This window comes from Macrobrachium nipponense, chromosome 40 (assembly GCF_015104395.2).
Source record: "Macrobrachium nipponense isolate FS-2020 chromosome 40, ASM1510439v2, whole genome shotgun sequence".
Taxonomy (NCBI): Eukaryota; Metazoa; Arthropoda; class Malacostraca; order Decapoda; family Palaemonidae; genus Macrobrachium; species Macrobrachium nipponense.
This window is the reverse complement of record NC_061101.1, coordinates 34,692,045-34,707,915: the sequence shown is the minus strand read 5'-3', so window position 1 is coordinate 34,707,915 and position 15,871 is coordinate 34,692,045. Positions and strand designations below refer to the sequence as shown.

The 15,871-nt window shown below is 37.5% G+C and overlaps 1 protein-coding gene and 1 long non-coding RNA gene across 8 annotated transcripts in view; one reads left to right on the top strand and one right to left on the bottom strand.

Moving 5' to 3' along the window:
• LOC135212077 (calcium-transporting ATPase sarcoplasmic/endoplasmic reticulum type-like) overlaps positions 1 to 15,871 on the bottom strand; it is a 97,725-nt gene that overhangs the window by 18,910 nt on the left and 62,944 nt on the right. For all 7 annotated transcript variants that reach the window (XR_010313816.1, XM_064245435.1, XM_064245434.1 and 4 more), the window contains exon 5: positions 473 to 611. Coding sequence is in view for 6 of the 7 variants with exons in the window: in XM_064245435.1 (XP_064101505.1) it covers positions 473 to 611 (139 nt within the window). In the remaining variant the exon portion in view is untranslated. The remainder of the gene's footprint in view (positions 1 to 472; positions 612 to 15,871) is intronic.
• The window catches only part of LOC135212078 (uncharacterized), a 72,766-nt gene that overhangs the window by 54,067 nt on the left and 2,828 nt on the right, over positions 1 to 15,871 (top strand). The gene's annotated exons all lie outside the window — the stretch shown is intronic.

Below are 15,871 nucleotides of genomic sequence, written 5' to 3'. Positions count from 1 at the left end.
GAATTCTTGCACCATTCACTTTTTAATGCATTAAACAAACATAAAAACATAACACACTCATGTCTCAGAAGCTTCACATTACACCAGTCACTTTTCGGTCTAGTAACCTTCTTTTCTATTCCTAAACCCTCCACATTGTCAATTATGTTGGAAGTCTTTTTCTGAGTCCAAAACTTATTATACCAAACACTTGATCAATATACCTTCCTTTTCTAAACTCAGACTATTCTTCCCTTGTCAGTTGTATTTTTGTTGCCCTTTTTACTTATTCAGTGACGTTATGCTCATACAATTCTTTCAGTCGCCTGTTATGTTTACCTTTACATACAGACTGGAACAATTATTTCTTTGGGACTTGTCCTCTTCCAGACATACCACACAAGTCTCTCTCTCTCTCTCTCTCTCTCTCTCTCTCTCTCTCTCTCTCTCTCTCTCTCTCTCTCTCATTCCTCCAAGCAGCCAAGGGACTAACCTGAAATTTCAACGATGTCACCAGGAACAATCTCCCTGGCCTTAATCTTCTGGACACCAGATTTGTTGGCTCGGACAACTTTGCCCATCTCGGGCTCGTACTCCTTCAGGGCTTCGATAGCGGATTCGGCATTTCGCTCCTGCAAGAGACACAAAAGGAAATGTAAAGACGCGGCTTGGGGGGCAAATATGAGTTTGGTGATTATAGCAAAAATGATTAATGTTGCAGTGATTGTTGTATTGATAACTTTCTGGAGCCACCTTCTGCAAGAGGACATGACCTGATATATATTATTTTATGTATATATATATATACCTATTATATATATAATATATATATATATATCTATATATATATATATATATATACTATATATTTTATTATATATATTATATATATATATTATATATATATTATATTTATAGTATAGCTGTTCGTTACTGACAATTCTTTTTCGAAAGGTGTGTGTGTGTGTGTGTGTGTGTGAAAGAGACAGAGAGAGAGAGTATTATTGAAATGACTTTGCTTTGGCTTATTCATGTAACTTTTTCCTGGCGGACAAGACTTAATGAGCTCATTTTTTTCCATTCTGTTTGTAGTGGTGAAAATGTATGATAGACATACAGAGGGAAAACATTATATATATTAAAAGCTACGTTTATGTTAACATTTTGTATATTACTATTATTATTATATATATATATATATATATATATATATATATATTATATATATATATCTATATATATATATTATATATATATATATAATATATAATATATATATAATAATTTATTTATTTATCTCAGGTTGAAGAGGTAGAAACATGTCTTTCACAAGTATGAAGTTTATTATGCCAACGTTTCACGACACATGATGCATCTTCAAGGCTGGAAAATTACAGGATATGAATACTAAAAACATCACTTGCGCCCATAAAAAAATATTTTAACATTTACAAATACAAAAATTAAATCAGGAACTTGAAAGGAAAACCTAACAAGGTAAAGAGCTAAAAAGTGTCTTAAAAGACAGGGATAAAATAAACATACGAAAGATCAGTAAAACGAACGTGGAGAGTAAACAAACGGGCAATTATATTATGAACAGTTGTGTGGACGACGATTGGGTGTTTAGTGTTGGTACATTAGTATTCATAAAAACCGACTCCAACACCGTCAAGTCATCGTCTTTACGGGCAGATCCAATAATCTTAAAATCATTTATGCCCAAGCTGGCACCACAGATCTGAGAATGGTTCCGAACATTGGATAATTTGGGATTGGACAAACTGACCTTGAGAAGCCTTCGTAATTGTATTTATAAATGTAACATTTTTTTTTTATGTGCACAAGTGATGCTTTTAGCATTCATAGTCTGTAATTTTCCCGCCTTGAGGATGCATCATGTGATGTGAAACGTTGACTATATATATAAACTTGATACTTGTGAAAGACATGCCTTGACCTCTCCAGCTTGAGTAGTCGGGTCTGCTTCTCCTAACATTCTTCTATGTGTATATATATATATATATATTATATATATATATTATATATATATATAATTGTGTGTGTGGTGTGTGTGTGTGTGTGTGTTGTATGTATTGTAGTATGTAGTATGTATGTATGTATGTATGTATGTAGTATGTATGTATAAAGACAGAATCAACGAAGGAAAGAGAACAATGGAGCTCTGCCAGGCCTTTCGACTTCTTGTCCTTTCCTTTACTTAGCAGACTCAGTAGGTTTTGCCAAGTAAACGACGAGAAGTCGCAAGGCCTTGCAAAACTCCATCGTTTCTCTTTCGTGGATTTTGTCTTCACTTATATATTCATATTTTCTTGGTTCAGTTACACGTGTACATATATAATATATATAGTATATACATATACTACATACAAAGATGCTTTTTCGACGTGTGTGTGTGTGTGTTTGCGCATATGTGCACACAAGTATTTAAACCCATGCGAACCTGAATAGCGTACGTAAATATAGAGGCGTTTCAAGGTGATAAAAACCTCCCTTACGATCAACAATCGAAGAATATTGGAACTAGTCGAGCGAATCGCTCAGCGGCTCCCGGTGAGAATAACTTGTAAACAAATTTAGCTTTTGTAACGTTATGGTGTTATGTGGTGGATTTGAAGTAGATCGGTATTGACCTTTCGGATGCACCGGAAAATGCAATATATTTCTGCCGTCCTAATTGCTTGATATTCTCTCTCTCTCTCTCTCTCTCTCTCTCTCTCTCTCTCTCTGCTCTCTCTCTCTCTCTCTCTCTACATTTGCTCGGTATCTCTTTCTCTCTCTCTCTCGCACACACACGCAGCTGCAGCTTTCAAAGGAGATGAAGAAAAAGATGCGGAATGAAAACATTATGCAAATGAGCCAGAAAAAGAAAAGGGAAAAAAAGGAAGACGCATTGGCCAATGAAATAATGTTTTGGAGAGAGAGAGAGAGAGAGAGAGAACAGGGGCTCCTCTCTCTTGTGGAGTTCGTGAGGAGGAGGGGTTCCAGGGGAAGAAGGGGGGGGAGGGAGTAAGTGAAGGAAGGACTACGTAAAGGGGACATATCAGACCAAACGCAGGTCGCGTGTGTGTATGTGTGTGTGGATCCAGAGACGGGTTTGCCCTTGTCTCGTTACCAAACTTAATGTGTTGCTTCCTCATTTTTCTTCAACTTTTTATTGTAACTAGTTCAGTGGCACTATTAATTTCAAGCGTAATTACTGATGTAAGAGAGATGCAGACTTCCCTTTAGAAGTACTGTTCTTGTTTGTTTGTTTGTTTACCTGGTGTTTCCAAAGAAATCGTGTCTTCCATCTTCCTATCCACCTCCTCCTAACAACTACTTCATAGTGCAACTGCGAGGTCTTCCTTCTGTTACACCTTTCAAACCTACCTACTCCTAATTTCCTTTCCAGCGTGAATGACCTCATAGGTCCCAGTGCTTTGACCTCTGGCCTAAGTTCTAAATTCCACAAAGAAATCATGATTGATATAAGGAATGTTTCATCCTTAAAAAATAGCGTTATCTTACGCTGTGACTGATTTAACCTTCCCTTTTCCATTATTATAATCTTACGTTGCTTTCCTAATACAATTTCCGTAAATATCAAAAGAGACGTAACTGATATTTCACAGTGACAGGTTTCTTCTGTGAATAACGAATAACTGTGGTCTGGTATCAGTGATGTTTATGCTCTGCATCCTTTTTTTTTAGAGGATGTGCTCGTTTTCTCTTATCTTACTCGCGGCGTCGCGATGACCTTTGCTCTTGTCACGCCAGTTTATTTAATCATTCTTTCAGTCAGTTTTTATTGTGTTATGATTTTATTTTGGTCCTTTTACGCTTTCCTCATTTCTCCGTTTTAAATTGAAATAAGGGGAAGACTGCTTAATTGGATGAGGGATGTGACGACCTTCGTAAATATACATCGAAAAATAGATGGACGAGCAGATAAGATAGATACACATGGCTGAAAGGCATCTAGGTCAATCAGATGCCACAAAGGTTCCATGGCTGTTGAATATGCAACAGTATGCTCTTGCATGAAATGGAAGCAGAAGCAAGAAACCCGTGAGCTCTTTGTATTGTAATTATATAATATAAATATTATTTATATATATATGTGTGTGTTTGTGTGTGTTACAGTACTGCATATATGAAGAGGAAAACGAAGAACGTAAATGATCTCGTGTTTATCAGTGCACCACACCAACGTTTCAGAAATCCATTCCCAGGCGTGCAGATAAACGAGAGTTTCCTTTCAGTCTGCTTATGGTGGCATTTATTATTAAACTTGATCTTGCCAGAAGCTGGCATCTCTTGGACGTCATTAATCTTACTACTGACCTGACCAAACATTGCTCAGTGCCGCTTGTTGTTGACATTAACATAGGCGTGTGTGTGTGTAGATGATTTAGATTAGGATGAAATATAACAAATATGAAACTGTTCGACGTATTGCTGTTGAAGCGTCTTTGTTGTATAGAATTATACCTAAGATCTGAAATAATTTCTATCACTAGTTCGTCCACGGTGATGCAGTTAAGAGGATGAAGATGGTAAGAACTTATGTTTATCGATATATCCGAAGCCACCTTCCCTTGGGAAAAGCATTTTTGTTGTAATACGTAATGATATTTTAATTTCTTCATTGTTTCACTGTCTTAGTATAACGTTTTAATGTATATTTTGTCGAGTGTATATCTATCAAGGACGATACGCACATGCAGAGGTAATAGCGACTTTGAACCATTTTGATCCGACAAAGAAGGGCGGCATGACGGGTAAGTAAACAATCCCTGTACGGATGCCATGATGCAAATATGATGGAATAAGAATAAAAACAACTACAACAACAACAACAACATTTCGGACCGAAAAGGTACGGGAATCGTTCGGATTTGTAGTAAGGGAGGAGGGAGATTTGAATTTGAATGACGAAGTAACGACTTTAACCGTCAAAAACGTTGTGCGTATGGAAGTCTCTCTCTCTCTCTCTCTCTCTCTCTCTCTCTCTCTCTCTCTCTCTCTCTCTCTCTCTCTCTCTCGGGATTTCTTACCCTAGAATAGTAATAGATTTATCTGAGGTTTTGTTAGCATGAACTTTTTTCTTGATTTGTCACAAAATATTAATAAATAAATTAGAGGAAAAGGTTAGCTGGAAAATATAATGTGTGCTTCTGTAGATTTGAATCTATAACTGGATGGGATTATTATTATTATTATTATTATTATTATTATTATTATTATTATTATTATTATTATTATTATTATTATTATTATTATTTCGTCATCAACGTTTGTCGTTTACCGGCAGAGGGTGTAAGTTGTTCCTTGAGCGTTTTTGTTTTTAAGAGGCGACGCCATTAATGATGGGAATTGCTTTTCTTCACATAAAATTGGTGTTCCCAATTAAAACGGGGAATGACTTGGAGTTCAATTAAAATCGTATTTTACCCGCGTTCATCTTCTTGTCACCAATTAGGATGGCATAATGCCGGCTTTGTCTTCTGTCGACCTGATGTTTCGATAAATATTCTCTTTGCCAAGACGGTATCTGGAGAGAGCTTGCTTAGTCAAGTTCTTGGTATGACAATTATGTATCATTTAATTTTGGATGTTAGAGAATACACACACGCACACATACATACCAATAATACATACATACTACATACATACATACAATATGCATACCATATATATATATATATATATATTTATATATATATTTATATTTTATATTTATATATATATATTATATATATAGACCTATATATACTATATATATATATATATCGTGTATATGTAAATATGTATTTTTATATATATATATATATATATATATACTATCATAATATATATATATATATATATATAATATATATCCATACATATATATATGTGTGTGTGAGAGAGAGAGAGAGAGAGAGAGAGAGAACGCACTTGTGTGGTCTGTTATTTTGAAACTACTTTTTTTTTTCCTTTGCTTTTCACCCTCTCGAAGTCGAAGATTTTGAAGAAATTAGTCTTGACTACTTTCTTTTCCTTCTCCAGAAAAAAATATCGAAAACAAAAAATTTAGTCTTGAATTAATAGAAGCCACTTGCATATGAACATTATATATATATATACATACATATATACTATATATTATACATATGTGTGGGTGTGTATGTATGTATGTATGTGAGTGACAATTGTCAGCAGTATCGATATCATGCTTAATGAACTGGCGGCGTAAGGGGTTGGGTGGTATTATATTTATGGCTTACTGCAAGGAAATTGTAAGTATATTGGGAACAAAAATATTCGGGTGAATCGTAAAAGAAATGAGAGAAAGAGAAAGAGAGAGAGAGAGAGAGAGCTTTTTTCATTATACCTCTTGCCCTACTCCCCGTTGACAAACTTGACACCAAACACTGTTGACGCACCGATCATGAATCGATTGCCCCCCCACCCTCCTCTCCCTCTCCCACCTCCTTCTCCTCCTTTTTTTTCCCCCCCTTCCCTCTTCCTGTTAATGTCATGAGGTGAGTGTATCCTTTTATCCATCATCAGTTTTCACCTTCGTTGGAAGAAAGGCTTTTTGAAAGGTCCAAAGTAAGAAGCGGCTGGATAGAAAGTTGGTTGTTGCTTTGAGTTTCTTTCTCTGTATATTTGATTGGTTTCTGTCTTTGTATTATCTTGCTTTCTTGCTCGTTTATTGCCATTATTAAGTTCAATTTTTAACTTACGTGTTTTCATGGCTCTGCGTTCATTAATTGATATTAATACTATGTAAATAATTAGGTTAGATTTTAAAAGAATTTTTTCACTCTAGCTAATTTTGTGAGTAAACCATATTCTCTCTCTCTCTCATAGATTTATGCTTGTGTGTGTGTGGGGAGAGAGAGAGAGAGAGAGAGAGAGAGAGGCCCCGTAACCCAGGTCTAATTGGAGGTGAGGAGCAACGTCGATGAAAGGTAGAATTCATTTGTCATGGTATTTCTTCCTAAGGTCATAACATTGTTGTTCAAGAATAGGCCTTGCTTACCTCACCCGTCCCCTCCCTTGGCAACACTCCAGGCCAACACCCCCCCCCCCAACCCCCTCGTTCCTTTCTTTACCTTTTCCTTCCTTGATGTTTACCTTAATTGGAATCTTCCTTCCTGTTTGTTCACGTCATCCGTTGAATCATAAACTCTCTCTCTCTCTCTCTCTCTCTCCTCCCTTCTTCTCTCTCACTCTCTCGTCTCTCTCTTCTCTCCTCTCTTCTCTGTCTCCTCTCTCTCCTCTCTCTCTCTCTATATATATATATATATATATATATATATTATATATATATATAAATATATATATATATATATACACACACACATATATATATATATATATTATTATATATATATATATATATATATATATATATTATATATATAGTATATATTATATGTTATATATTATATTATAATATGTATATTATATATATATATATTGTATATATATATATATAATATATATTATATGTATATATATAATTATTATATATATATATATTATTTAATATATATATATATATTACCAGACAAATGGATAAATGGTGCTGGTCATCCACAGAAATAGTTTCATTATTAGCGTATGTAACCACACCCTGAAGGCCTGTTACCAGTCAGGTGTAATTCGTTTTGATCCCGTCCAGGCTGCTAACAATATTACTTCCAGCCACCGCTGGTGTAGAGTAATTAGTAGTGCCCCGTTCTAATCTCTGCATTATTGGAGTAATGTCTATTTTTAATAGCAGTTAAGTTGTATGACCTTAAGCATTTGGATTTGAAAACGAGTTACGTAAAATGTCTCTCGAACCTAACTGAACTCCCCCCCCCGATTTTCTTTATAAATTGTGCAACTAAGAAAGCTAGGACAATTCTATACAGACCCAAAGGAAAAATTTATATTATTGAATATAAAAAGCTAATTCTTTATCATAATGGTTTAGATTCAAACTAAGAGACTGGAGGTTGAGGGCAGTGAATTCCTGTTTTCCATTTCAGTACCTAAAGGAGCAACGTATGGAAGAGGAAGACTGCGGATAAAGGCGAAAAGCTAAATGTAGGGGTTTCATTGTAAAAATTGAGAACTGGAACCTTTCTTGTTTTAGAAACACGCAAGAATTTGCATAATGGTAAAAAAAAAAATAATAAGGACCTATAGGAATTTGATGAATGACGTTTTAGTTTTTCTGTGTTGGGACGAATATCACAGAATGGACTTCGAGCGTTGGGAAATCATTTTCTAAAGCATTGATGTAAACCGCTTGGAACGTATTAATTAGTATAATGTTGGGTGTTCATGGATCCTTTTCTCTAGTAAAGTTGACTAACGTGATCCAACTGGTACTCTGAAGTCCCGAGCCAGTGGAGAAAAAAGCAGTCCCAAAAGTAATTCTGTGATGTTTTATGATATAGGACTACTTGAGAGGTATGCACAGGAATGGTTATTTTGTCTCTTGCGATTGTTATTCTTCGTGTACCATTATTACTTGACGGATGTGAGCTTTAAACTCAAATTTTTCAGTGTTCTCAGTATATGCGTGTAATTAAAACGTAACTTTTTAAAATTTGCTCCTGATGAACAAAAATGGCTTAATAATGTTCAGCTCATGAAGATTATTTTTCATATTCATATTTAAGGGTTTACAATGGAATCCTATCATATACAGGCACTGTGTAATCCTTCATGAAGTGTAATTTTCACCTTATTAATTTTTTAGTAATTCGACAAACAAAAAACCCCTACAGTATATAACACTTATACTTTTGCCGATGCTTGGTACAGTCGATTTAAAAAGTAAATAGAAAAGTTATTGAAGTATCTCGCAAAATGGCTACTTCCGTTTTCATTTCAACATAGTTCCGACATTTTTTTTCATGGACTTCTCTAGTGTTGTAGAATTACAGTAAAAAAAAAAAATGTTGTTTCAAGGGGAACATTGAATGCAAGCTTGGCAAAGTTTTCAGTGGAATAATGTCCGCCATCAGTCATAGAAATAATGGGAATTTATATATATATTATATATATATATATATATATATATATATATATATATAGATATATATATATATATGTATATTCCTTTATATCCTTTTTCATCTTTTATGTTTTTATACATGCAATTCTCATCGATCTCGTATTATTATTATTATTATTGTTCGTTCCTCTCCTTCCCCAAGACATACTCTGTTGATAACGATTTATAAATACAGTCAATTGTGGCAGTCTGTAGACAAGAGTGTTTTTTCTTAAATGAAATAGAAAAAAGCGGATTAGTGTAAATTGAGCGAGTTGGACAGCTACGTGGGAGGGGCTACGTGGGTGGAAAATAAAAGGCAGAAGTCCATGTGAATGTGGAACAAATGTGGATTGCAAGGTATCATAGACATTAAGTTCATTAAGGTTTACCATAGAACGGAACGTTATGTTTCCAGGTCTCTCTCTCTCTCTCTCTCTCTCTCTCTCTCTCTCTCTCTCTCCTCTCTCTCCTCTCGCTCTCTCCTCTCTCCTCTCTCTCTCTCTCGTCTCTCTCTCTTCCTCTCTCTCTCTCTCTCTCTCTCTCTCTCTCTCTCCTCTCTCAGAGATCCCCCCCATTTTGCGGGATAACCCCTTACATTTCAGACCCCTCCATTCCAGAGATAACCCCCCCCCTGCATTTCAGAGATACCCCCACCCCTCCAGAAATGCCCATTCTTTCTGTCTGTAAATATGGTCCTGAATACTAGGCTTCATTTACCCTTCATTGCTTCGAACTCACTTTCTACGGAGAGAGAGAGAGAGAGAGAGAGAGAGAGAGAGAGAGAGAGAGAGAGAGAGAGAGAGAAGGCTTTTAGTTAGGGTTGGGGTTGCTTTTAAAAAAAATGTCCTTTTGTGTATCCCTTTCAGTATTCTGCCTGGGTTCTTTTATGTAACAGTTTTGTGTGTTTAGGTGAAAGGAAAACACACTATATTTTATTTATATAATATTATATATATATATATATATATATATATATATATATATATGTAAATATATAAAAGTTATATATCACAACTATTCATTGTGTACACACATACATACATACTTAAATACACTCTATGTGTGTGTATTCAGAGAGGGAAAAATCGTTTGAATAAAGCCGTAAAACATTTGCTAGATGTTTAAAAGGTATTCATATCAGAGGCTATGAAAGTTGCCAAAAAAAAAAAAGAAAAAAAAAAGTAAAAAGTAAAAGGGAAACTCGGGCGGCCGCTTGCGCAAAAGCTTAAAGTTCACGAGTTTATTATTCATAACATTATGTGCTGCTTAGAGGATGGATTGCCCGGGATGATGGTCTCTGGCTCCCTCCGCCGCTTGGGCCTGGGATTTTGGCTCTCCATTGTTTGGGCCGGAGCGAAAATGACTTTTAACGCCGCGTTTGCGTGCGTTTGTCGAGCCCGTGATGGAGAGTTCTAAATGACCATTTTGACGTCCCTCCAAAGCTTGTTCTTTATAATGGATTGCTATTTCCTTTCATCAGCTGTTTGGTTTATCCTTCGTTCCTGACAGTTTCGAATTATCATCTTGTCTTCTTCTCAAAGTAATAGAGAGTTTAAATGACCATTTTGACTTCTCCTCAAAGCTTATTCTTTATAATTATTATGATTGCTATTTCCTTTTATCAGCTGTTTGGTTTAGCCTTCGTTCCCTGATAGTTTCGAAAGATCATCTTGCCTTTCCCTCAAAGTGATAGAGAGTTTGAAATGACCTTTTGACTTCCCCTCAAAGCAGTTTCTTTATAATTATTGCTATTGTTTTTAAGTACCTTTTACCAGTTGTTTGGCTTTGTAGATAGGTATTTATTTATATCGTTTACGAGAATGATGTGCAAGAATTTGAGCCTTCGTTCCCTGATAGAAAGTTTAGCGCCTCATCGGTATGGTTTTAGCCTGCCACCTCGGTGGCCGCGAGTTCGATTCTCGGGCATTCCATTGAGGAGTTAGAGATGTGTATTTCTGGTGATAGAAGTTCACTCTCGACGTGGTTCGGAAGTCACGTAAAGCCGTTGGTCCCGTTGCTGAATGACCACTTGTTCCAGGCAATGTCAAAACACCACACAGACAAACAAAAACAAACGGATAGAGAGTTTTGAACGATCATTTTGCCTTCCCCCTCAAGCCATATTCTTTTATAATTATTGCTGTTTCCTTTTGTTAGCTGTTTGGTTTTGTAGACAGATATTTATATTCGTTTACGAAAACGATGTGTAAGAATTTTAACCTTTGTTTTGTTACTCTATTAATTAATTGGAGCTGTTAAAGCTGGTGCATGGTCAGTGGTTCTGTATTTCCCTCCACTCTCGGGTTGGTGGCAGCTGCTAACCTTTCTTTACTCCCACCTTTCATCTGAAGAAATAATTATTGATTTTGCGTCTATTTCCGCCCATGAATTCCTTAATATATTTCTTTCCTTTTAAATGGCACAGTTTCCATCCGCCCCAGGGTAAACTCCGGACTTTTGAAAAGAAAAGAAAAAAAAAAAACATATACTCGGGACTGGAATTCTTATCAGTTTCCAGGTGTCATATTCCCAGCCTCGAGGAATGGTCGATTCCAGGCGTAGCAGCTTTTGGGGAGTGATTCCGGAGCTGCTGGAAGCTGTGAGATGATTCAGCAAGTGCCCTTCCTTGCCTTAATGGATTTGCTTTGTTCCGTTTATGACGTTATTTTTTTTTTTATTTTTTTTTTTTTATGTACCCATCGACTTCCGTGGTTGTTGCTAATGTACTTCCTTTCATTAATTTGGTGCGTTTCTCGATGTAGTGGTAGTCTGGTTGATATTTTGAGGGAGAAGGGACCCAGGTATATATATCATGGCTCAGCATTTCACTTAGCCCTTCACAGCTGCCTTTTTTTTCTTTGCCTGTTAATGATCCTTATGTTTATTTATTCCCTTCGTTATTAAATTTTTAGAATGGGTTTTAGCGATCGAATTTGTCGGTTTACAGATCTGTCATCCTTCATCTAAAATCTTGCTTTCAAAGGGATATACTCTCTCTCTCTCTCTCTCTCTCTCTTTCCTGGGCCTCGTTGGTTTCCACGGCCTGGTGGTTCTCCTTTGTTCATTCATAATTCTTCCTTTGACTTGCCAGCGTCTTTGCTTGCGGCCTTCGGGATAACAGCCAGCAGCGGTGATGAAGATAAAGGATTTCTTGTTTTGTGCTCTCTCTCTCTCTCTCTCTCTCTCTCTCTCTCTCTCTCTCTCTCTCTCTCTCTCTGAGCAGGCATATGACCTTATTAGGTTATTCAGGCATCATTTGGGCAAAATGTTGTGTCCATTACACAGAAATGTTTATGTAAAGGTCATTGTAATTTATACGGTATGGATCATTGTTTATGTGATATAAAAATAATTCATGTAAATTTTCACCTAGGCTGTAGCACTTAGCAATGAGTATATTATTTTCCCATTAGAAATTCTTTGTAGTGATGACTTGGAAACGATTTAATAGTCAAAATGTTAATGTCGAGAAATATTGTTTTGATCAGAATCCTAATCTGTGCATCATTTTCGTTTTAATTTCATCCCTTTTAGAATGTATCTGTAGAATGAGTTTTTTATACATATTTATTTGTCACCGAAGGAAAACGATACAAAGATGATAAGGGACATATAGGGGCAAATACTTAAGCGATAATATAGACGACAAAGCAATGTAAGAAGGTAAAACCTATCGCGTCGTATACGCCTTGGCAGAGTTCATTGGCGCGATCGGGCTCAGGCAAACTTCTCTTTGATGTGATTTGTTTTGCCATTGAGGAGTCGTCTTGCTATAGTCTTCAGGGGTACAAATAGGGCACCGATCGAGACTTCCCTCGCCCGGAGGAAAAGGGGGAGGAGGAGGAGGCGGAGGAGGAGATGCTCTGTTACGTAGGACAGCTAACAAGTAAAGAGCTCGTTATAATGGCTCTTTGACATTGCAGCTCCGGCTTTTAGTCGAATTTAAAGCGGATGGGATGAGTCGGGCGCGAGTGCTTTTGCAATAAGAATCCTGTCAGGAAGTGCTCGTTCGTGGTCTCGCGCTGATTAATATTGTAAGTTGCGTTCTAGGCAGAGAGAGAGAGAGAGAGAAATTCGTCAGGGTTTAAGTTACATATCAAAACAGGAGCACCTTCTTGAAGTTCATGGCCTGTAGTTTTTTGTTATAGATTTATTTCAGAATTTTTAGCTTTTTATTGCTTTGTATCGATGCTATATTTCACAAAAAAAATTTCCACCTTCTGTGCTGGGAGGCAGTCATGTCTCAGCCATTGTTCTTGGCTTGAAACTCTTGGCATTTTCAGTCCAGTACTTCCCATGTTGGATAGCGCCTGCTTTTGTTGAGAATGGACTTCAATTGGAATACCTTAGGATTTTTTTTTTTTTTCATATGAATGTGCCTCAGTTGGATTACCTTAGATTTTTTAATATGAATGGGCCTCAATTGGATTATCTTAGGGTTTTTTTATATGAATGCGCCTCAGTTGGATTACCCTAGTTTTTGAATAATATGAGTGCCTGTGGAATTACCTTACATTTTTATTATTGTATGGTTGCCTTCAGTTAGGGGTTACCTTAGTTTTTATATGACTTATATTTGTATATTCCTCTGTAGTAGTTCTATAGTTTTCTTAGCTTTACGTAAATGTTATTCCAGAGAGAGAGAGAGAAAGAGAAGTTGGAGGTTCTTCCTTGCATAGCCCCCAGTATTCCTTAGAGAGAGAAAGAGAAAAGAGACACCGAAATTGATTTCAGATAATGTAATTTCCCTTGTTTCCTGATCTATCATTTGCATTTCCATAATTTCCTGTCTTTCTTTCTCCCCTTTGTTTGTCGCTGATGGCATCAGCCAGCGTTCTTTCAATTCACCTCGTTTTTCCCTCCCGTTTCTTTACCTTCTCATCATTCGTCGCCACCCTTTCCTCTCTTCCTTCCTCTCTTCCTTCCCTCTCTGTTTTCGTAACAACAACAGAAGCAGCAGCGACAACAACAACAATAATAATTATGTATTTTCTGCCCTTTTGACTTTGGGGTCGACGGATGGAATATATTGAAGAATTTATGTAAATCCCCCCTGGGGTCCCCTCGAGCGATTCGTCCACACTGAGGGGAAGCGATTTAGATGGTCTCACGAAGTAATCCTCGCCCGGTGGGATTTGCTGCCGGGTTTATGGGCGTCCCTCGGGTGGGGAAGGGCAGGAGGGTCCTCCCCTCCTCATATCCCTTTATTAGCTTTCTATAGGTGAACGGTAAATATCAAAAGGTCGCAGCGTTTACCTATTCACTTATACGGGGATCATTATTATGATAGTAATTATTGTTAACGTGATATTATTGCTGCTGCAGGCGTTGCTTCAGCTGCTGGTGCTGGTGCAGGTCTTGCATATTTTTGTCCGTTTATTCACAGAAGAATTTTTTTTTTCTCTTTTTAGATTTCTTGTGTAATTAGGTCTCTATTTGTGAAGAGTATTGCAAGGGAGGTCGCTGCGTTTGGATTTCTGAATACATTGACCTTGTTCATGTCGAAATGGCGCTTCAGACCCGTGGTCGGAAAACAGGTTGAAAGTTGGTCACAACGAATTTTGTAGCGCCGAGTCCGCAAAAGAGTTTTATTTTTTATTTTTATTTTTTTTTTAAATAGCTATAGAGATCCAGTCCCCTGAGGAGACCGCTCAGAAGTGGTCGCATTGCATCGCCTGTAGGGAGACAGAACTAACGAGATACAAACTCTACAAAAGATACTCTGGAGACAAGAGCTCAGGGAAGATGGAGCAAAGTTAAGACCTCCTTAACTTTATTTTTCTCCCACTCTGACGCGGGAAAGAGGAAAAGTTCCAAAGGAATTGTTGTCTTCGGCCGGAACATCAACCCCTCCCCCCTACTCCCCCTCCCCCTACAACTTGGGAGATTGAAAGCAACAAGTTTTGCTCTAATCTTCCTCGCCTCCTTCCCGCTTCCCCTTTCCCCGTGAAAGGGGGACAGAGACAGAGGAACCCTCTTATAGCGCAGAGAGATAACGCTCAAGAGGAAGACGTTTTCGGGCACCCACCTCCCCCCGCTCCACCCCCCCCCCACCCCCCCCCCTCTCCCCCCCCCCCCCCCCCCCCCCCCCCCCCCCCCCCCTCTTTATTCTTTAAAGGCAAGGGGCCATTAAAACCTCGTTTGCTGGCAAGGTTTTGTGCTGGTGTTTTCGCACAACCATTGGGTTTCTAACTGGCTTATTTTGTATGTATTTTTAAGTATCACGTTTATATCGGTTTCTTTCCTTGACCTGTTTCATTTTCCTCGTCTTTCTTCAGATCAAGGAGTTTATGAAAGTTGTTGGTATGCATCGTTAATCAAATGGGCCGAATTTTGAATTTTCCTTCAGATACACTACTCATACTCTGGTGTGATGTGCAGAATTTGGATGACGATGGTCGTGTCTAGTGCTTTTGCCCACAAGTGATCGCTTCCGTTGCCAAGTATATATACAGTAGCTGTGCCGAGGGAAACGCGGCGAAAATAAATGTTAGATAAGATCAGGTGTCCGGCAGACTTGCCAGACACTTTTCAAAGCGGTAAACGTATCAGAAACAAAGCAAATTCCGGCGATGCCAGCCTGAGTTTTACTGCACACCGGCACGGCGACGCTGCCGGAACATGCAGATTCTCATTAAAGCTCTTTTGCGTTTTTATTTCGGGATCTGGAAACAATAAGGAAGTGGCCTTGGAAAAAAACTGAGAAGCCAGCCGAGCGATACACTTTGGTCCTGTTGAGGAATTCACGTGAAATAATGATAGTTAAAATGAAATAATTGTGCACTTAGGCTTTAGTACGCCTTGCAGCAGAGACTATATTTAGATGTTGTAATTTTAAGCTGT